The 22,753-nt window shown below is 41.8% G+C and overlaps 1 protein-coding gene across 2 annotated transcripts in view; it reads left to right on the top strand.

Annotated features, from left to right (window-relative positions):
- The window catches only part of prkcz (protein kinase C, zeta), a 608,260-nt gene that overhangs the window by 379,483 nt on the left and 206,024 nt on the right, over positions 1-22,753 (top strand). For both annotated transcript variants that reach the window (XM_070860461.1, XM_070860462.1), the window contains 3 exons: positions 12,440-12,521; positions 17,130-17,188; positions 21,108-21,296. In XM_070860461.1, the coding sequence (XP_070716562.1) occupies positions 12,440-12,521; positions 17,130-17,188; positions 21,108-21,296 (330 nt within the window). The remainder of the gene's footprint in view (positions 1-12,439; positions 12,522-17,129; positions 17,189-21,107; positions 21,297-22,753) is intronic.

Raw genomic sequence — 22,753 nt, 5'->3', positions numbered from 1 at the left:
AGAAAAGCTATGTAAGTCAGAAGGAACTTGTTTGCTTTAGTATTCTGACAATTAAGAATGTTTGGATGGCTCAGGGATAAATGCACTGCATGATGTGTTACTGAGCTATATAGACCAGAAAAGTTCCAGCTTCTGTCCCCTGAGGTAGTTGAGGTGCTGCAGTTGGCCTTAGTGCTCCGAGGGTAAGGAGGAGGACAACTTGCCATGGTTCCCGCTGCTTATCACTATCCAATGATGTTGGGGAGGGTAAATTGGGACTGGGTTTCGATTATTGATGAATCATTAACAAAATAAGATTTGGTACATATGACATAGTACATAGTACTAACTCACTCATTCTTATGATATGCCATTATTGGAGGTACGGTAGCATAGTGGTTATATTACCAGGCTGGTAATCGAGAGGCCTGGACTAATGATCAGGGGACATGAGTTCAAGTCCCAACACAGCAGCTGGGAAATTTTAATTAAATGAATCTGGAATAAAAAGCTAGTATCAGTAATGGTAACCATGTTGTCATAAAAACCCATCTGGTTTACTAATGTCTAATTAAGGGAAGGAAACCTGTCGCCCTTACCCGGTCTGGCCTATACATGACTCCAGACCCACAGCAATGTGGTTGACTCTTAACTGCCTTCTGAAATGGTCTAGAAAACCACTCAGTTGTATTCAAGAAAGCTGCTCACCACCATCTACTCGAGGGCAATTAGGGATGGGCAATAAATGCTGGCCATGCCAGCAACTCCCACATCCCGCGAATGAATAAAAAAAAATTGGATGAGTTGCAGATTTCATTGATAACTTAACCAATTTCAGAAAGTTCAGTTCTTGGGTAATGTCTTGCTCCAGTTTGACAGTCAGAAGAGGTGTCACTTTAATTGTTATAAATGTAACTAACTACATTAATAATTTATCAGATAGCGCCTTCTATGATATTTTGTTGCTAACTTCTCTCGATACCATTTAAATATGCATTCTTCTGTTTATTCAGAAATATTTGAAAGTTAGCAACCTAAAACCTATGTATAAGCATAATAATTCATCTGAACCAAAAATATTAAATTCTGCAATTACATTGTCTGATTGTTCAAGATAACTCTGACCAGTTAAAGATTTGGTTAATTTTATTCAGTACAGGTACAAGAAACTATTGATTCTTACTGATTCATCCGAACTGATTATTAGGTTTTGTAATGTTGCATTAGTTTGTTTTATATATTTCTATTTCCTTCAGTTATCCTGGCTTTTCTACATGCTTTTTAATGGGTTCCTTTTGACTGAATTATTCATCAACAATAACAACTTGCACCTATAGCTTAGAAGACATTCCATAATACTTCACAAAGGAGAAACGGATCAGCCATAGCAGATGAGTTAAGAGAAATGACTTAAAACATTTAGGATTTTAGGACTTTATTAAGGGCACGGAAGAAAACAAGAGTGAGTTATAGGAAAGGAGTTCCAGAGAGTAGGCTTGGGAAAACTAAAGGCAGTGCCATCCATGGTGGAACAAAGGTGGAGGAGGGAGAGGAGTGGATACAAAAGGGTTGAGAATCAGCGGATTAAAGGGCATGAGCTGAAATGTATGGCTAGAGGAGATTGTAGAAGTGCTGGACAGGGCCATGGAAGGATTTGTAAATAAGGAGAGCAGCTGGGGTGGGTATGGAGTTTTTGTGTCAACAAAAATGGCTTTAGTTTTCACAATGTTCAATTATAGGAAGTTCTGGCTGGTCTATGACTTGATGTTGGACATCAAGTTAAACACCCCTCTTGCATGCGTGCGCTCTTCTCGCCCCTCCTTTGTACAGACACTCTCTCCCCCTTTGTACACAAACTCTTCCAATAAATGATGCTATATATATATATATTTCTTTCTCTCCCTCTTTGCAAGATTTTAGAAAATAGGTGCAGGAGTAGGCCATTCGGCACTTCAAGCCTGCACCACCATTCAATAAGGTCACGGCTGATCATTCCCTCAGTACCCCTTTCCTGCTTTCTCTCCCTACCCCTTGATCCCCTTAGCTGTAAGGGCCATATCTAACTCCCTCTTGAATATATCCAATGAACTGGCATCAACAACTCTCTGCGGCAGGGAATTCCACAGGTTAACAACTCTCTGAGTGAAGAGGTTTCTCCTCGTCTCAGTCCTAAATGGCTTACCCCTTACCCCAAGACTGTGTCCCCTGGTTCTGGACTTCCCCAACATCAGGAACATTCTACCCACATTTAACCTGTCCCGTTCCGTCAGAATCTTGTATGTTTCTATGAGATCCCCTCTCATCCTTCTAAACCGTAATGTATAAAGGCCCAATTGATCCAGTCTCTCTTCATATGTCAGTCCTGCCATCCCGGGAATCAGTCTGGTGAACCTTCGCTGCATTCCCTCAATAGCAAAAACGTCCTTCCTCAGATTAGGAGACCAAAACTGAACACAATATTCCAGGTGAGGCCTCACCAAGGCCCTATACAACTGCAGTAAGACCTCCCTGCTCCTATACTCAAATCACCTAGCTATGAAGGCCAATATACCATTTGCCTTCTTCATCGCCTGCTGTACCTGTATGTCAACTTTCAATGACTGATGAACCATAACACCCAGGTCTCATTGCACCTCCCCTTTTCCTAATCTGCCACCATTCAGATAATCTGTCTTCGTGTTTTTGCCCCCAAAGTGGATAACCTCACATTTATCCACATTATACTGCATCTACCATGCATTTTCCCACTCACCCAACTTGTCCAAGTCACCCTGCAGCCTCCTAGCGTCCCCCTCACAGCTCACACCGCCACCCAGTTTAGTGTCATCTGCAAACTTGGAGATATTACACTCAATTCCTTCATCCAAATCATTGATGTATATTATAAAGAGCTGGGATCCCAGCACTGAGCCCTGCGGCACTCCACTAGTTACTGCCTGCCATTTTGAAAAGGACCCGTTTATCCCGACTCTCTGCTTCCTGTCTGCCAACCAGTTCTTTATCCACATCGGTATATTACCCCCAATACCATGTGCTTTGATTTTGCACACCAATCTCTTGTGTGGGACCTTGTCAAAAGCCTTTTGAAAGTCCAGATACACCACATCCACTGGTTCTCCCTTGTCCACTCTGCTAGTTATATCCTCAAAAAATTCAAGAACCTGGCACATCCCTCAATCCTTCACTAGTTGAGAAACCAGCCATGGTTTTGGGTGCAGTGGTCCCTGCTTTTATATTTGCTCTCCCATCTCTCTTTCTCTCATCCACTCAACATTTTTGGCTGAAGATGCTTGCAAACACTTTAACTCGGACTCTTGGACTCATGTACTGAGCTCTGCCATGGAGCCATCTCATCCAATCAGTTGCCTGGTTGTTCACCACCATTGTCCACTGGGTGTGGGTCAGACTACATAGTTTTGCTGTGATCCATTAGTTTTGGACTGTATTGCTCTATTTATAGCATGCTGATTTTGGTGCTTAACATGCAGATAATTTCTGTTGTAGCTTCGTGGTGCTGCTCCTGGCATGCCCTTCTGTACTCCACCCAAAACCATGGTTGGTTTCCCAACTAGTGATGAAGGATTGAGGGATGTGCCGGGTTCTTGAGAATACAGATTGTGATAGTATTCATTGTTGCTGTTGCTGATAGCCCATCACCGTGTCTCATGGACGTTAGATGTATCCTTAGTTTCTCCCACTTAGCTTGACAGTAATGCCACATGACACACTGGATTGGTGTCTTCATTATGGCTGCGAGAATTTGTCTTCACAAGGATCACATAGTGGTCACTCTTACCAATACTAATGTGATCAGCTGCGTCTATGCCGGGTAGGTTGGTGGAATGAGGTCAAAAAAGTTACTCCCTTGTGTTGGTTCTCTTACTACCTGGCCTAAGCCCAGTCTGGCAGCCATGCCCTTCAGTACTTAACCAACTTGGTCATCGACAATACTATTGAGCCAGTACTGGTTGAAGTCCCCCATCCAGGGTATATTTTGTATCCTTGCTTCCTCCAAGTGGTGTTCAACATGGAGAAGTGTTAATTCATCAGTTGAAGGGTGGTAAGCAGTTATCAAAAGGAATTTTCCTTGGTTTTGGTTGACCTAAAGACAAGAGATTTCATGTAGTCAAGAGCCAATGCTGATGATTCCTAGACACCACCTCTGGTGGATGTGTCCTGCTGGTGGGCCAGGACATTCTCAGGAATACTACAGCCTAATATTATTCTGTGAATGTGACTGTTTTAGGCTGTTGCTTGATTAGTCTGTGGGACAATCTCCCAACTTTGGCACTAGTTCCCAGAATTAGTATTGGTTTTGACTGCACTGAGATTGCCTGAGCCTTGTTCTTGTACTGATACATTACTAATAGTTCTGTCCAATTTATTTTTTATTAATCCATTTTGTCACAACCGAGTGGCTTGCTTGGCCACTTCAGAGAATATTATGAGTCAACCACTTAGTGTGGAAATGTATGCCCAGACCAGGTCAGGCTGGCAGGACCCCTTCCCTGGTGGATATTTGTAAAAAATAAATATGAGCAAAGTTTTTAATAGAATCAGGGGAGAGAGGGAGAGAGAAAACAAATAATGCTGTTGGGGAGGAATCAAACTAATATGGCAGGGGGATGGGAACCAATGCAGGGAGACAGAGGGAAACAAAATGGAGACAAAAGCAAAAGACAGAAAGGAGATGAGTAAAGGTGGAGGGCAGAGAAACCCAAGGCAAAAAACAAAAAGGGCCACTGTACAACAAAATTCTAAAGGGTCAAAGTGTAATAAAAAGGCAAGCATGAAAGCTCGGTGCCTCAATGCAAGGAGTATTCGGAACCCAGGAGAGGGCTCTGAGCTAGTTAGAGTGGGTGAGAGCTCAGATGAACAGGACCCCAAGAAAGAATGCAAAAGGCAGGAGGCAACAGAGCAGAGTAGCACTGGGGTAAGTGTAAACCACAAGGTGATAGGAAGGGACAATATGTATGAATATAAAGGGGCTGCAGGAGGGGTCAAAACTAAAAATCATGGTTTAAAAACTGGTATTAAAACACTCTACCTAAACGCACGCAGCATTCAAAATAAAGTAAATAAGTTGACGGCACAAATCATTACAAATGGGTATGATTTGGTGGCCATTACAGAAACGTGGTTGCAGGGTGGCCAAGACTGGGAATTAAACATACAAGGGTATCTGACAATTCAGAAAGATAGACAAGAAGGGAAAGGAGGTGGGATAGCTCTGTTAATAGGATGATATCAGGGGAGTTGTGAGAGAAGATATTGGCTCTAATGAACAAAATGTTGAATCATTGTGGGTGGAGTTTAGAGATAGTAAGGGGAAAAAGTCACTGGTGGGGATAGTTTATAGGCCCCCAAATAATAACTTCACGGTGGGGTGAGCAATAATCAAGGGAATAATAGAGGCATGTGAAAAAGGAACGGCAGTAATCATGGGGGATTTTAACCTACATATCGATTGGTTAAACCAAATCGCACGGGGTAGCCTTGAGGAGGAATTCATAGAATGCATACGGGATTGTTTCTTAGAACAGTATGTTACAGAACCTACAAGGGAGCAAGCTATCTTAGATCTGGTCCTATGTAATGAGACAGGAAAAATAAACGATCTCCTAGTAAAAGATTCTCTCGGAATGAGTGATCACAGTATGGTTGAATTTGTAATACAGATTGAGGGTGAGGAAGTAGTGTCTCAAACGAGCGTACTATGCTTAAACAAAGGGGACTACAGTGGGATGAGGGCAGAGTTGGCTAAAGTAGACTGGAAACACAGACTAAACGGTGGCACAATTGAGGAACAGTGGAGGACTTTTAAGGAGCTCTTTCATAGTGCTCAACAAAAATATATTCCAGTGAAAAAGAAGGGCGGTAAGAGAAGGGATAACCAGCCGTGGATAACCAAGGAAATAAAGGAGAGTATCAAATTAAAAACCAATGCTTATAAGGTGGCCAAGATTAGTGGGAAACTAGCAGATTGGGAAAATTTTAAAACAACAGCAAAGAATGACTAAGAAAGCAATAAAGAAAGGAAAGATAGATTACGAAAGTAAACTTGCGCAAAACATAAAAATAGATAGTAAAAGCTTTTACCGATATATAAAACGGAAAAGAGTAACTAATATAAATGTTGGTCCCTTAGAAGATGAGAAGGGGGATTTAATAATGGGAAATGTGGAAATGGCTGAGACCTTAAACAATTATTTTGCTTCGGTCTTCACAGTGGAAGACACAAAAACCATGCCAAAAATTGCTGGTCACGGGAATGTGGGAAGGAAGGACCTTGAGATAATCACTATTACTAGGGGGATAGTGCTGGACAGGCTAATGGGACTCAAGGTAGACAAGTCCCCATGTCCTGATGAAATGCATCCTAGGGTATTAAAAGAGATGGCGGAAGTTATAGCAGATGCATTCGTTCTAATCTACCAAAATTCTCTGGACTCTGGGGAGGTACCAGCGGATTGGAAAGCAGCTAATGTAACGCCTCTGTTTAAAAAAGGGGGCAGACAAAAGGCAGGTAACTATAGGCTGGTTAGTTTAACATCTGTAGTGGGGAAAATGCTTGAAGCTATCATTAAGAAAGAAATAGCAGGACATCTAGATAGAAATAGTGCAATCAAGCAGACGCAACATGGATTCATGAAGGGGAAATCATGTTTAATTTTAATTTACTGGAATTCTTTGGAGGATATAACGAGCATGGTGGATAGAGGTGTACCGATGGATGTGGTGTATTTAGATTTCCAAAAGACATTCGATAAGGTGCCACACAAAAGGTTACTGCAGAAGATAAAGGTACGCGGAGTCAGAGGAAATGTATTAGCATGGATAGAGAATTGGCTGGCGAACAGAAAACAGAGAGTCGGGATAAATGGGTCCTTTTTGGGTTGGAAATCGGTGGTTAGTGGTGTGCCACAGGGATCGGTGCTGGGACCACAACTGTTTACAATATACATAGATGACCTGGAAGAGGGGACAGAGTGTAGCGTAACAAAATTTGCAGATGACACAAAGATTAGTGGGAAAGCGGGTTGTGTAGAGGACACAGAGAGGCTACAAAGAGATTTAGATAGGTTAAGCGAATGGGCTAAGATTTGGCAGATGGAATACAATGTCGGAAAATGTGAGGTCATCCACCTTGGGGAAATAAAAAACAGGAATAGGGAATATTATTTGAATGGGGAGAAATTACAACATGCTGCGGTGCAGAGGGACCTGGGGGTCCTTGTGCATGAATCCCAAAAAGTTAGTTTGCAGGTGCAGCAGGTAATCAGGAAGGCGAATGGAATGTTGGCCTTCATTGTGAGCGGGATGGAGTACAAAAGCAGGGAGGTCCTGCTGCAACTGTATAGGGTATTGGTGAGGCCGCACCTGGAGTACTGCATGCAGTTTTGGTCACCTTTCTTCGGGAAGGATATACTAGCTTTGGAGTGGGTACAGAGATGATTCACTAGGCTGATTCTGGAGATGAGGAGGTTACCTTATGATGATAGATTGAGAAGACTGGGTCTTTACTCGTAGAGTTCAGAAGGATGAGGGGTGATCTTATAGAAACATTTAAAATCATGAAAGGGATAGACAAGATAGAGGCAGAGAGGTTGTTTCCACTGGTCGGGGAGACTAGAACTAGGGGGCACAGCCTCAAAATATGGGGGAGCCAATTTAAAACCGAGTTGAGAAGGAATTTCTTCTCCCAGAGGGTTGTGAATCTGTGGAATTCTCTGCCCAGGGAAGCAGTTGAGGCTAGCTCATTGAATGTATTCAAATCACAGATAGATATATTTTTAACCAATAATGGAATTAAGGGTTATGGGGAGCGGGCGGGTAAGTGGAGCTGAGTCCATGGCCAGATCAGCCATCCATCTTGTTGAATGGCGGAGCAGGCTCGAGGGGCTAGATGGCCTACTCCTGTTCCTAATTCTTATGTTCTTATGTTAAATACTAAGAGAAATGGTGGTGGAATGATCTGTAACCTACTTAATATAAAAACAAGAGATTATTCAATAACTGAGAGGATCTTTACATCAGGCTGTGGAAAGAAGCATTAAAGTAAGGACAAGACTGCTGCCAACGAACTGGAAGTCGTTGTGCATGCGCAGTTCCAGTGGGTTTTTTTGTTTGTTGTCGCCGGACTTCTCGAAATGAGGAATAAAGAAGCGGATTTAGAAAATTCTGTTTGAGACATTAATTTTAAATAAAATTCGAACTGAGAGTTTATTTTTTAAAGTTTTTGTTTGTCCTTCGAGACAGCGGTTCTTAAACTGGAAAAGTCACCAGTAACATTAATCCAAGCTAGTAACATTAATCCAACCGAGTAACATTAATCAAACTATAGTAACATTGATAAAACAAAATTAAATTAACCCAACCACAGTAATATTATTATTAATAATAACTTTTATTTATATCGCACCTTCAACATAGTAAAACGTCCCAAGGTGCTTCACAACAATTTTACAACACATTAGATATTGACCATTGCGGGAAAGAGAGAAAAAGCGGGAGAAGGAAGTGTAAAATGAGGTTAAAGGCTCAGGTCTGAACATTAATGAAACTTTATTAGTGATATGCTTTAGCACTTCTCAGATCCCCCGTCTGTTGTGGTATACATACACAGCTCGTGTCCTAATTTGCACCAAGTCCCGATCACCTGTCACCACTCTGCTCGCTGACCTACATTGGCTCCCGGTTAAACAATGCCTCGATTTCAAAATTCTCATCCTTGTTTACAAATTCCTCCATGGCCTCGCCCCTCCCTGTCTCTGTAATCACTTTCAGCCTCACTACCCCACGAGATGTTTCCGCTCCTCAAATTCTGCCCTCTTAAGTATCCCTGATTATAACTGCTCAACCATCGGTGACCATGCCTTCAGCTGCCTCGGCCCTAAGCTCTGAAACTCCCTCCTTAAACCTCACTGCCTCTCTACCTCTCTACCTCTCTTTCCTCCTTTAGTGACCATAACATGGTGGAATTCTACATTAGAATGGAGAATGAAACAGTTAATTCAGAGACCATGGTCCAGAACTTAAAGAAGGGTAACTTTGAAGGTATGAGGCATGAATTGGCTAGGATAGATTGGCGAATGATACTTAAGGGGTTGACAGTGGATGGGCAATGGCAGGCATTTAGAGACCGCATGGATGAACTACAACAATTGTACATCCCTGTCTGGCGTAAAAATAAAAAAGGGAAGGTGGCTCAACCATAGCTATCAAGGGAAATCAGGGACAGTATTAAAGCCAAGGAAGTGGCATACAAATTGGCCAGAAATAGCAGCGAACCCGGGGACTGGGAGAAATTTAGAACTCAGCAGAGGAGGACAAAGGGTTTGATTAGGGCAGGGAAAATAGAGTACGAGAGGAAGCTTGCAGGGAACATTAAAATGGACAGCAAAAGCTTCTATAGATATGTAAAGAGAAAAAGGTTAGTGAAGACAAACGTAGGTCTCCTGCAGTCAGAATCAGGGGAAGTCATAACTGGGAACAAAGAAATGGCAGACCAATTGAACAAGTACTTTGGTTCGGTATTCACTGAGGAGGACACAAACAACCTTCCGGATATAAAAGGGGTCAGAGGGTCTAGTAAGGAGGAGGAACTGAGGGAAATCTTATTAGTCGGGAAATTGTGTTGGGGAAATTGATGGAATTGAAGGCCGATAAATCCCCAGGGCCTGATGGTCTGCATCCCAGAGTATTAAGGAGGTGGCCTTGGAAATAGCGGATGCATTGACAGTCATTTTCCAACATTCCATTGACTCTGGATCAGTTCCTATCGAGTGGAGGGTAGCCAATGTAACCCCACTTTTTAAAAAAAGGAGGGAGAGAGAAAACAGGGAATTATAGACCGGTTAGCCTGACATCGGTAGTGGGTAAAATGATGGAATCAATTCTTAAGGATGTTATAGCAGCACATTTGGAAAGAGGTGACATGATAGGTCCAAGTCAGCATGGATTTGTGAAAGGGAAGTCATGCTTGACAAATCTTCTGGAATTTTTTGCGGATGTTTCCAGTAGAGTGGACAAGGAAGAACCAGTTGATGTGGTGTATTTGGACTTTCAGAAGGCTTTCGACAAGGTCCCACACAAGAGATTAATGTGCAAAGTTAGAGCACATGGGATTGGGGGTAGTGTGCTGACGTGGATTGAGAACTGGTTGGCAGACAGGAAGCAAAGAGTAGGAGTAAATGGGTACTTTTCAGAATGGCAGGCAGTGACTAGTGGGGTACCGCAAGGTTCTGTGCTGGGGCCCCAGCTGTTTACATTGTACATTAATGATTTAGACGAGGGGATTAAATATAGTATCTCCAAATTTGCAGATGACACTAAGTTGGGTGGCAGTGTGAGCTGCAAGGAGGATGCTATGAGGCTGCAGAGTGACTTGGATAGGTTAGGTGAGTGGGCAAATGCATGGCAGATGAAGTAAAATGTGGATAAATGTGAGGTTAGAGAATTGTGACCCTGTGGAATTCTCTACCACAGAAAGTTGTTGAGGCCAGTTTGTTAGATATATTCAAAAGGGAGTTAGGTGTGACCCTTACGGCTAAAGGGATCAAGGAGTATGGCGAGAAAGCAGGAATGGGGTACTGAAATTGCATGATCACCCATGATATTGAATGGTGGTGCAGGCTCGAAGGGCCGAATGGCCTACTCCGGCACCTATTTTCTATGTTTCTATGTAAAATAATGGGACTAAAGGTGGCCTGGGCAAGTCCCCTGGACCTGATGGCTTGCATCCTGGGGTCTTAAAAGAAGTGGCTGCAGAGTTAGTGGATGCATTGGTTGTAATCTAACAAAATTCCCTGGATTCTGGGGAGGTCCCAGCGGAATGGAAAACCACAAATATAACGCCTCTATTTAAAAAAGGAGGCAGACAGAAAGCAGGAAACTATAGACTAGTTAGCCTAATATCTGTCGTTGGGAAAATGCTGTGGACCATTATTAAGGAAGCAGTAGCAGAACATTTGGAAAAGTATAATACAATCAAGCAGAGTCAGCATGGTTTTATGAAAGGGAAATCATGTTTGACAAATTTGCTGGAGTTCTTTGAGGATGTAATGAGCAGGGTGGATAAGTGGATGTGGTGTATTTGGATTTCCCGAAGGCATTCGATAAGGTGCCACATAAAAGGTTACTGCACAAGATAAAAGTTCACGGGGTTGGGGGTAATATAGTAGCTTCGATAGCGGATTGGCTGACTAACAAAAAACAGAGAGTCAGGATAAATGGGTCATTTTCTGGTTGGCAAACATTATACTCCATCCGCCAATGTTTGCCCACTCACTTAGCTTGGCAGATGGAGTATAATGTGGGAAAGTATGAGGTTATCCACTTTGGCAGAAAAAATAAAAAAGCAAATTATTATTTAAATGGCGATAAATTACAAAAAGCTGCAGTACAGAAGGACCTGAGGGTCCTTGTGCACGAAACACAAAAAGTTAGTGTGCCGGTACAGCAGGTAATCAGGAAGGCAAATGGAATGTTGGCCTTTATTGTAAGGGGGATGGAATATAAAAGCAGACAAATCCTGCTACAACTGTACAGAGTATTGGTGAGGCCACACCTAGAGTACGGCGTACAGTTTTGGTCTCTTTATTTAAGGAAGGATATATTTCCACTGGAGGCAGTTCAGAGAAGGTTTACGAGGTTGATTCCTGAGATAAAGGGGTTTACTTATGAGGAAAGGTTGAGTAGGTTGGGCCTATACTCATTGGAGTTTAGAAGAATGAGAGGTGATCTTATTGAAACATATAAGATACTGAGGGGGCTCAACAAGGTGGATGCAGAGAGGATGTTTCCCCTCGTGGGGGAATCTAGAACTAGGGGGCATAGTTTCAGAATAAGGGGTCACCCATTAAAACTGAGATGAGGGGGAATTTCTTCTGAGAGTTGTAAATCTGTGGAATTCTCTGCCCCAGAGAACTGTGGAGGCTGGGTCATTGAACACATTTAAGGTGAAGCTAGACAGATTTTTAAACGATAAGGGAGTGAAGGGTCATGGGGAGTGGGCAAGGAAGTGGAGCTGAGCTGAAGACCAGATCAGCCATGATCTTATTGAATGGAGGAGCAGGCTCGAGGGGCCAAATCGCCTACTTGTGCTACTCGTGCTTCTATTTCTTATGTTATGTTCTTATACTTGCTGCACAAATATTTGATTTGTATTTCAAGTCATTTTATTAATTAATACAGATGGGGTTGAAAATAAGACTTAATGACAGAGGTTGGGATTGTTTTTTGTAGCACAGTGCTATTGGGAAATCTATTGCCATTGTACTACTGTTAAGCTGTAGTGCACTGACACCTATCTTCTGCCACCTGATACCTTGAATAAAGACAATAACTTCAATGAGCCCTTACTGCTCATCCACCTGAAATCCTGACTAGGACATTAGATACATCAACTGTTTGTTCTGCCATATGAATAATTTTCCTCTGCTTCCTGTTTCAATGACAGGATCCGGTCATGCCTTCCCCCGAACCTCCAATTGATGACAAGACTGATGAAGTTGACATCCCTTCAGAAGATCCCGATGGAAGTAAGTCTTTAACTTGCAAGCCTTTGAGTGATCAAAGGTAATACATTTTGTTCTGCCAAAGACAAGAACAATAGAAAAAATGTTGCACTAATGTAGCAGTGATTGAGCCTGAGGCACATTACTGAGGAAGGGTAGCAGGCATTGTACTTGGGAGTGCTTGATGCTGACATTGGCTGTCCAAGATGGAGTGTATTCCATTTCTCAGCTCTAACATCCCTCCTCTTGATGAGCACAAAGTCGTGTTAGAAAAATCTTCTTCATGTATGTTTAAAAAAAATCTATTCTGAGTGTATAATATTACTTTTGGAAAAATACTTCTCGGTAATGCAGTGCTTGTGAGTTACATCACTAGCTCCAATGTTTATTGTACATTGTGACTTAATAGCTCTAGGTGTATTTTTGATATGTTAGATACATTTTTATTTTACTGTGAATTAAAACAAAAATTATCAGACCAATAAAGTACATTGGTGTACCAAAAAGTTGTGTTGTTACGAGACACAAATTCGCACCCATATAACCCACACAGTGTTTTCTAATCTCTGATAGATTATTTGCTGATAAGGTGCAGAGTAGAAATAATGATTAATAAGGACAACCTAATCTGCATGTACCTCTGAGTGGACACTTACTAATCAACTTTAGCAAATAGGTTACACTTGCCTATGGTCTTGTTTAGAAAATATTACGAAGTGAGAAGGGACCCTGGTAAACCAATAATGCCAATGCCCATTCCTCTTGCCTCAGTTCCAAAAGGCCAAATTTGTTTCTGCTGTTCTCATCTTGAGGGTGATCTGTTCAATTTCAGTTTCACATTTTATTGATTGCACTCTGCAGTACGTTTTTGTTGTTGTCATACTTTGTTATTTGTGCTCAAATACAATAAAACCTGTTATAACAACATGATAAATATTATTTAGAAGTTTTGCATGTTAGAATTTTGTGGCAATTTTTTTATTCGTTCATGGGTTATAGGCGTCACTGGCAAGGCCAGCATTTATTGCCCATCCCTAATTGGATCATGGTATCCAATAAAGTTCATGTTCGCACATTACTCTATTACTATACAATCACAACAATGTGTGTGCAGTGTTAATATATGAACTAAACTGGACATGAGCCCTTCTATCTCCCTATTATCCTTCTCCTGTCCCCTCTTGGGCCTTTCTCTCCAGTTCTGCTCCCCGTTGCCTGTTGAGTAAAACTGATGCACAATGGGGTCATTCGATTGAATTGGCCTAAAACCGAATTCCAGTTTAGTTCGGCTTTATAACTTTGTGATGACCTGTAACATTAATAGTAATAGCTCTCTTCTTTCATAATTATTTTGGAAAGTGCAATCATCATGACTGAAGGTTCACAGAAAAAGTTGCCTAGCGAGAAGCATGTTGAAATCATATCCTTCATTCTCAGCACTCCTAAGTGGTGCTCGCCATTTGATGATCGTAGCTGAATCACCATGCACAGTACTGAGTGGAATGATGGAAAATAGACATGACGTTGGTTTTGCTTTGGGGTTTCACTTCAGCACCCACTACTGGCTGACTGGAGATTGGTATTGACAGGGGACCTTAGAAGTATTAAATAATATAAGACAGACAGCCCAAGAGAATTTTTTTAAAAAACAACGTAAAATGCCTTTTCCTCTCAAATATTTTTATTAGAAACATGTAGGATGGTTAACAGGAATAACGTCAGGATAAAGAGAACATTTGGGGCTGTAGTCAACAATGACATGACTAAAACTGAATACATTGGAAAACGTATTGAGTTGTTTTTTTAAAAATCCGATTTGACAGCTTAATTTTTCAAATGTAGGTCGGCTCTGTACTTGTCAGAAACCAACTGATGTGTTCCTTTGGTGACCTCTTGTGGGTAGTAAGACAACTTCAGTGAAACAAATTTGAATCATTTCTGTTGCTCCTGCTTGATTTGATCAAACTATGTGATTCTGAAGGAGTTTTTTTAAAGTAGTGGCTAGATTTATAGGTTTATTGCCCTGTTTTAAAAAAAAATTAACTGAAATAAATCTTTCTACTGAAGTTATTCCTCCTCCCACATCATACCCATAAACCATTCTTCCACATATGCCAACTCTCCCACTTTCTCAGCACAATTACTGTGCTAATTTTCTGGATATCATGATTTGTATGAGTGTATCAACTTGCTTGTATCATTACAGGGCTTCCAGTTAATGGAGCAACCTACAAACATTGGCAACGTGCATTCCAAGCTATAATAGTTTGTTTTTAGTAATTAGCAAGATAAACATTCTCAGAGAATTTTCTGTTTAAGAATTGAGAAGCAATACTAAATGTGACTGATCTTTGGTACCACACTTTGCATAGCTCCCACTAATTGCCCTGATGATGACATGTCTGAATTAATTATGAAAATATCCTGGAGTTTCTTTCATTCATGTACAATGATTGAGAGAGCAGGGAGACTGAATTTAGCCCAGGGCAGAATGCATTTTGCATTCATGGGATTTCAGTGGTAGAAGAAAATAGCGATTGATGTAAGCACTCTCTGCCAAACAAAGTACTGTTGTTTTTTTTCTAATGTGAATTAAATTTACTCTATGTTGAGAGAAATGGGATGTATTTTTTTTTAATGACTTTTAATGTTGTGGAAAGGCACTAAATTAGCCCTCAATCCCAAATGTCCTGTCCGGTGCAGTAATCTATTAATCCATTATATCATAGTATTGTTAGAATTATACTGTGACTGTGGGTAACCTTAAACAACCTCAACAGACATTGAACAGCAGACACTGGAGATTTAGTCACTCTCAGGTGATGATTTTACAGCACAGATTTGTTTTGAGACTAGTGTGTGAGAAATTGAAATATCAAGCTGGGTAAAGGATTGACGGTTGAGGAATATTCACAACTGCTGGATAAATTAGTGGAAGCTCCATACAGGTGCTCCTGTTTCTAAACTTTTTACTCCCCTATTTGGAAGACTACTGAGAATCGGATGGTCATATTCCAACATAGTATATGCAGCATGGTTCAGTGTTAATGTATTGCATGGTATTTATGGGTAACATAAAATGAAGCTACTGAATTTTAATTTTCTTCTTCAGGCAAGTTCAAGGTATAAATGTGGAACAGATAATAGCAGACTAATTAAATTCAGTCTCTGTGTTTAAAATAAAGTGTTCCAATTGACTGAGTGCTGTTTATTTAAACGAGGTTGAGAACAGTTGGGTCTGGATGAGGGTGCCCTCATGAGGAGGAGGTGACAACAAATCATTCCATTCTCCCCTGCCCAATGTGTCTGTGATTAAGTTTATCATTACTGTTTGAACCCATTTTCAGGGAGCGGGCGTGAGAAACAAGATAGTGGCTCAACAATGAACACAACGTTACCGAATAGCAATATTAAATGCTACCTGTACAGTCCTGAGGCAACTGAGGAATACAGGCTGGCCTTGGGACTTGGCATGAAAGCTGTTTTTATATTGCGCAAGACCAGTGTTGATTGCACAATTCATGGCAAAAGATAGGTCTAGCTGAGCTGTGAATGGCTATTGAGCAGAAAAACAGAGAGCAATCTCAGCTCCAATAAGCATTATGTGTTTGTGTATTTGTGAGGGGAGAGAGTGGTTATAAAATATGTGTATCAATTTATGCCCAATAATGAAGTAACTGGGGGAGATCAGCTGAGCAGTGTAAAATATTTAAAATGGTTGAATTGAAGCATGCACAGGAGATGCAACACCTGCCCTTTCACCTCCTCCCTTTGCACTGTCCCCAAACACTTTTCCAGGTGAAACAGCAATTTACTTTTGCATCCATCAATTCAGTATTCACTGCTCGTGATATAGTCTCCTCTACATTGGGGAGACGAAATGCAGATTGAGTGATCACTTTGCTAAACACCTCAGTTCAATCCTCAAGTGTGACCCTGAACTTCCAGTCGCTTGCCATTTTAATTCTCCGTCCCACTCCCACTCTGACCTCTCTGTCCTCGTCCTTTTATATTGTTCCAATGAAGATCGAGGAACAGTACCTCATCTTTTGATTAGGCACTTTAGAATTGTCCAGACTCAACATTGAGTTCAACAATTTCAGATCATAACCACAGCTCCCATTTTTTTCAGACAGTAGTTGCTGTAAATGGTTCTGCTGATGTCAGTTACAGCTCATCTAGACCTACCTTTTGTTTCTTGCCCCATTACCATCCCCTTTTCCCTTTTGTCACTTAAATACACCTGCCTTCCACCTTAACCTCTCTTCTTTCCTCTCCTCCCCTCCCCTTTCCCTGTCCCTGTACCTGCTTAAAAGCTGCGACACCTCTAATCTTTTCCAATTCTGACAAAAGGAACCTGACCTGAAACATTAACTCTGTTTCTCTCTCCACAGCCACTGCCTGACCTGAGTATTTCCAGCATTTCTCTTTTTATTCCAAAAAAGACATGACAGGTTAACATTTATACCCTTCATCGGCATTTCCAACATTTCCTATTTTTATTTCAGATTTCTAGCTTTTGTGTTTCTACTACTACTATTTGGATACTTATCTTCAGTAGAAGACAAACAAAATATTCTAGCAATCCAATAAAGTGAGTTATTTTTATTTCTTGTTCCCTTTCCTTTGCAGTTGTACCATTCCTGCCACATAGTCGGACTAAATTAGACAAGGTTACAGATGACTCCGAGGTAGGTTTTGCAGTAAACAGTAAACTTATTTATGATATTTCATGTATGCAGTGATGTATGACGCGTTTCTGTCAGAGCTCATAATGGTTTATTTATTTTTTTAAAGATTAAGAAATCCCTGATGATATAGTGGATAAATGCATTGCCTGGTGTGGTACTTAAGCCCTGCAGATCAGATGGGATCAAGTTCAATCCCTGGTATGTGCTCAATTAGCTGATCTCAGCTAAGGCAGCAGTTGCGATTCTGCAACTGCCTTCAACACCCCTGAGCTGTGAGAGGGGAGGAAGCGGCCACAGTTCCGACTCCTGATCAGTGCTGGATAGTGCATGTGTGTGGGTGTTGGACAGGGCAAGATTGGGCTTAGCTGTGAAACTCTCATGGTATCATAGCTTAGTGATGCTACAGGCTCACCCATGGAGAATGGCTAATTGGATTAAGTACTTGCAGAGCACCATGCAACTGTCACCTAGCATGAGCCAATTTCTCAGAGAGAAAAAGAGCAAGCAAGAAAATTGGGTTGGAAAAAGTTCTCATTTTCATGCTTTACTTGTGTAGTGAACTGTCACATGATGTTTGAACACTGAGTTTTAGATCAATAAATAGATTTCAGCCAATTTATGTTAAAGGAGTTAAGAATGAAGGTGCCCCAACAATGCTGTTAGGATTCTCTATAGTGGTTTGATACAATGGTTTGAGTGGCTTGCTAGGCCACTTCAGAGGACAGTTAGGAGTCAACCACGTTGGTGTGGGACTGGGGTCACACAGGCCAGCCCAGGTAAGGATGACAGTTTTCCTTCCCTAAAGAGCATTAGTGAACCAGTTGGGTTTTTTACAACAAGCTTCATGGTCACTTTTACTGATACTAACTTTTTACTTCCAGATTTTTAAAATCTGAATTCAAATTCTCAAACTGCCATGGTGGGAATTGATTAATTCTCTGAATTAGTAGTCCAGCCCTCTGGAATGCTAGTCTAGTAATATAACCATTACACTACTGTACCCAAATGCAGGATAGCTTGTACAGGTATACTGTAGTGTATTACAAGACCGTAAAATGCCAATGTCTCAAACTGGAAGAGAAGAGCACAAATAGTTTTCTCGACCACACTTGAATCCAAAAATATGCTATACCTTTGAAACTTACTTTATCCTGTATTCTATAAAATGTGTTCAGGTAAAGGGTGAGGGAGTGGCTTTCATTCTACTAGCAACAGGCAACACAGCACAAAGTGACTGATAGCAATTTCCTGCAATTGCACCACATGATTTGAATTGCAGTAGTATTTGGTTTTACTTTATTAATTGCTGTAAGGGAATTAATGTATATCGGGAAATCGGGAATCTACGCTGTGATACAGTATAACTTCACTTTAACAAGCCCTCGGTTTTAACAATCCTGACAGCAGGACTAGATTTATTTCGGTGGAAAATCAGCCTTGCTGCAATGAAAATTTAAGCAGGTTCGATCCAGATACAATGACGGAATTCAGGGTGAGGCTAATTGAAAGATGACATATTGTAGTGCAAATCCAGCATGATGCATCCATCCATTGCACAAACTACATCCATAAACAGACTGCAATGAGGCAACAGGTGTGAAGATGGCGAGTAATAGATCGTCTTTGGCTCTGAAAACAAAACTTCAAATCATCGATAATCTGGATCGTAAAGGAAAATTGCAAGCTACATTCTGGATGATCCCTAGAGAACAGTGCTCAAAAAGGTAGGAACCAGTAATCACTTCACTGGATGAGTTCAGAAAGGCAATCGTAACTGTGCGAAACTTCACAGTCATTACCTGGAACTGAGAATCTCTGCATTGAGAAAAGCACAAACATAAAGCAATCTATGCTGTACCGTTTTTTAAACAGAATAAAATAATGTTTAATTCAAATTGGTCGTTTCTTCATTTCTTTGATGCAGCAAATCGCCAAACCTGACTATAGTGAACACCCTGATATAACTATCTTTTCTGCCTGTCCCGAGGGGTTCCTTATCGTGAAGTTCGACTGTATTTATATTTGTTCATGGGTGGAATTTAAATTCCTAGATATCATATGATGGTAGGGTGAGGATTTGACCCTTGATTCCCAACAAAGGTAAAGTCATGTTCTTGGCCAAGCCAACAGAGTAATGAATTTGAAAATGGAAGAGGTGTATCTAGAACTCTCCTAGAGGTCACAGAATGGGCTATTCTGAGATCTGGTAGCAATAAGCCTGTCCATCAGTTGGGGACATGTTAGTGGCACAGAGTCCTAAGGGGAGGAGAAAATGATTCGCAAATTATGAAATGGAAGGGAGGATACAGTACAGTTAAATTTTCATCCTGTTGCGTTGTTTTCCATTACTGTTCTTTGTAGTGTGTTTTTAGTTGCGGTAATCGTGTATACCAATAGCATAGTTTGCTGGTCTCTAACTGGCTGGCCCTCAATGCAACAAAATTTAGAGATTTGACTGTAGTTGTCCAATTGGTGACTTACCAATACCAGGGTCATGCGCAGTATTGAGTCATGCAAGGACAGAAAATTGTTGGAGGAATTGTGCTTCACTTTATTGTCTGGCGGGGGGGTGGGGGATGGAGAGAGAGAAGAGTTTACTGATTCCCAGTACTTGAGCTGCCTCATGTTAGATCAACCACTTAATGGCATAAACAGGCAACTGTTGCAATGTTGTCAAGGCAAGTGTCTTGTCACATTAACAATTTAGATGAAGGAATTGAGTGTAATATCTCCAAGTTTGCGGATGACACTAAACTGGGTGGCGGTGTGAGCTGTGAGGAGGATGCTAAGAGGCTGCAGGGTGGCTTGGACAGGTTAGCTGAGTGGGCAAATGCATGGCAGATGCAGTATAATGTGGATAAATGTGAGGTTATCCATTTTAGGGACAAAAACACGAAGGCAGAATATTATCTGGATAGCAGCAGATTAGGAAAAGGGGAGGTGCAACGAGACCTGGGTGTCACGGTTCATCAGTCATTGAAAGTGGGCATGCAGGTACAGCAGGCGGTGAAGAAGGCAAATGGTATGTTGGCCTTCATAGCTAGGGGATTTCAGTATTGGAGCAGGGAGGTCTTACTGCAGTTGTACAGGGCCTTAGTGAGGCCTCACCTGGAATATTGTGTTCAGTTTTGGTCTCCTAATCTGAGGAAGGACGTTCTTGCTTTTGAGGGAGTGCAGCGAAGGTTCACCAAACTGATTCCAGGGATGGCTGGACTATCATATGAGGAGAGACTGGATCAACTGGACCTTTATTCACTGGAGTTTAGAAGGATGAGAGGGGATCTCATAGAAACGTATATGATTCTAATGGGACTGGACAGGTTAGATGCGGGAAGAATGTTCCTGATGATGGGGAAGTCCAGAACCAGGGGACATAGTCTTAGGATAAGGGGTAGGCCATTTAGGACTGAGATGAGGAGAAACTTCTTCACTCAGAGAGTTGTTAACCTGTGGAATTCCCTGCCGCAGAGAGTTGTTGATGCCAGTTCATTCAAGAGGGAGTTAGATATGGCCCTTATGGCTAAGAGGATCAAGGGGTATGGAGAGAAAGCAGGAAAGGGGTACTGAGGGAATGATGAGCCATGATCTTATTGAATGGCGGTGCAGGCTCGAAGGACCGAATGGCCTACTCCTGCACCTATTTTCTATGTCTCGCCTTCCTCCCAATCGAGGATGGTATAGTATGGGGGGAATTGCAAAAATTACAAAAAGTTATCTGAAGCCTTGTACTGATCTGGTGTGCACAGAAAGAGGAGTCACAGTGACCCTTGTGATATGCTTTGACTGGATCATTATATCTCCAGGCATTTCATTTTGTTTCATTCTATTAATTTGTGTTTTGTTTTTAAATGTAAGGGGTTCTTGAACTGACAAGTATACTTCAACTGTGTCAAATTATTTTCTTTTATTTGGGTCCCAGGATCTCAAGCCAGTGGTTGATGGTGTTGACGGAATCAAGATTTCTTCAGTGCTAGGTTTACAAGACTTTGACCTTATACGAGTCATTGGACGTGGCAGCTACGCTAAAGTTCTCCTTGTACGCTTGAAGAAAAATGACTGTATTTATGCAATGAAGGTTGTAAAGAAGGAACTGGTCCATGACGACGAGGTAAAGTTTACTCATGTAAAAAGAAAAAAAGAACTTGCCTTTATATAGTGCCTTTCATGACCACAGGATGTCCCAATGAAATATTTTTGAAATGTAGTCACTGTTGTAATGTAGGGAAAAGTAACTTTGAAGAATATCGGCTTTGAAAGTGAAAGCTAATCCCATTCATAATTTTTTTTTCGGTTTATTCTTTTGATACTGTGAATGTTTTTCTCTTCCATTTCATAATATTTCTAATTTTAAATATTACCAAAATTGCTCCCTGGTCTTTGCTGAGGGAGCAATGGCCAACAATTGCTCTCAATGACCCTTGACCAAGGATAGGGGGAAATGGAAAATCAGTCAGGATTTGCACTCCTGATCACTATCCAATGACCATTGCTGGTATGTGCACATGTTGGATGTTTGACTCAGGCAGAAATGGGCTGTGGTGCCCCTCACAGTGGGCCCAAGTTTCCACATGATTTGCGCCTGATTTTTAGGAGCAACTGGTGGAGAACGGACTATCTTAGAAATCGCAATTCTCCACATTTTTTTTTCTGCAGTTCTAGTCAGGTAGAACAGTTCTACTTTGGAACAGAATTTTTTCTTCAAAAGGGGGCGTGTCCAGCCACTGACGCCTGATTTGAAAGTTTCCACAGTGAAAACGTACTCCAAACTAAGTTAGAATGGAGCAAGTGAAGATTTTTGTAGAACTGAAAAAACCTGTTCTACACATTAAAAAATCAGGCGCAGGTTACAAATTAGGCGTCCAGAACGAGGTGGGGGGGAGAGGGGGGGGGAAGGGAAGTCATTAAATTCTACAATAAATCCTTATTTATACTTATACAAATATTATACAAATAAATCCAACCTGAATAAACATTTATAAGCAAAGAAAAGATTAAATAAACCATCTTCCTACCTGTGTGAAAGTGCTTCAGGCACGGAGAATGCTGCAGTCAGCCTGAGGCACCCGTTCTTCCCGCGGGGGGGGAGGAGGAGGCGCCCATTCTTCCCGCGGGGGGGGGGAGGAGGCGCCCGTTCTGCCCGCAGTGGGGGGGGGAAGGAGGCGCCTGTTATTTCCCGTGGGTGGGGGAGGAGGCGCCCGTTCTTCCCGCGGGGGGGGGAGAAGAGGCGCCCGTTCTTCCCGCGGGGGGGGGAGGAGGCGTCCGTTCTTCCCGCGGGTGGGGGAGGAGGCGCCCGTTCTTCCCGCGGGGGGGGGGGAAGGAGGCGCCCGTTCTTCCTGCGGGGGAGGGGGGAAGGAGACAGTGAGAAGGCTGCAAGAAGCCTCAGTGCTGATGTGCTGATGGCAATGTGCTTTTATTAAAAAATGTTCAAAAATTAAACAGCTACAAAGAACTACAAAAATGGCCGAGTGCCAATGTTTTCTTCACACTGCGCGTGCGCGAACGCTCCAACGCGCACGCGCAGCGTTGCCGGCAGGAAAAAAACTAATTTAAATAGTACCCGCCCCC

This window comes from Pristiophorus japonicus, chromosome 18 (genome assembly GCF_044704955.1).
Source record: "Pristiophorus japonicus isolate sPriJap1 chromosome 18, sPriJap1.hap1, whole genome shotgun sequence".
NCBI lineage: Eukaryota > Metazoa > Chordata > Chondrichthyes > Pristiophoridae > Pristiophorus > Pristiophorus japonicus.
This window is presented reverse-complemented; position numbering and strand designations above follow the sequence as displayed.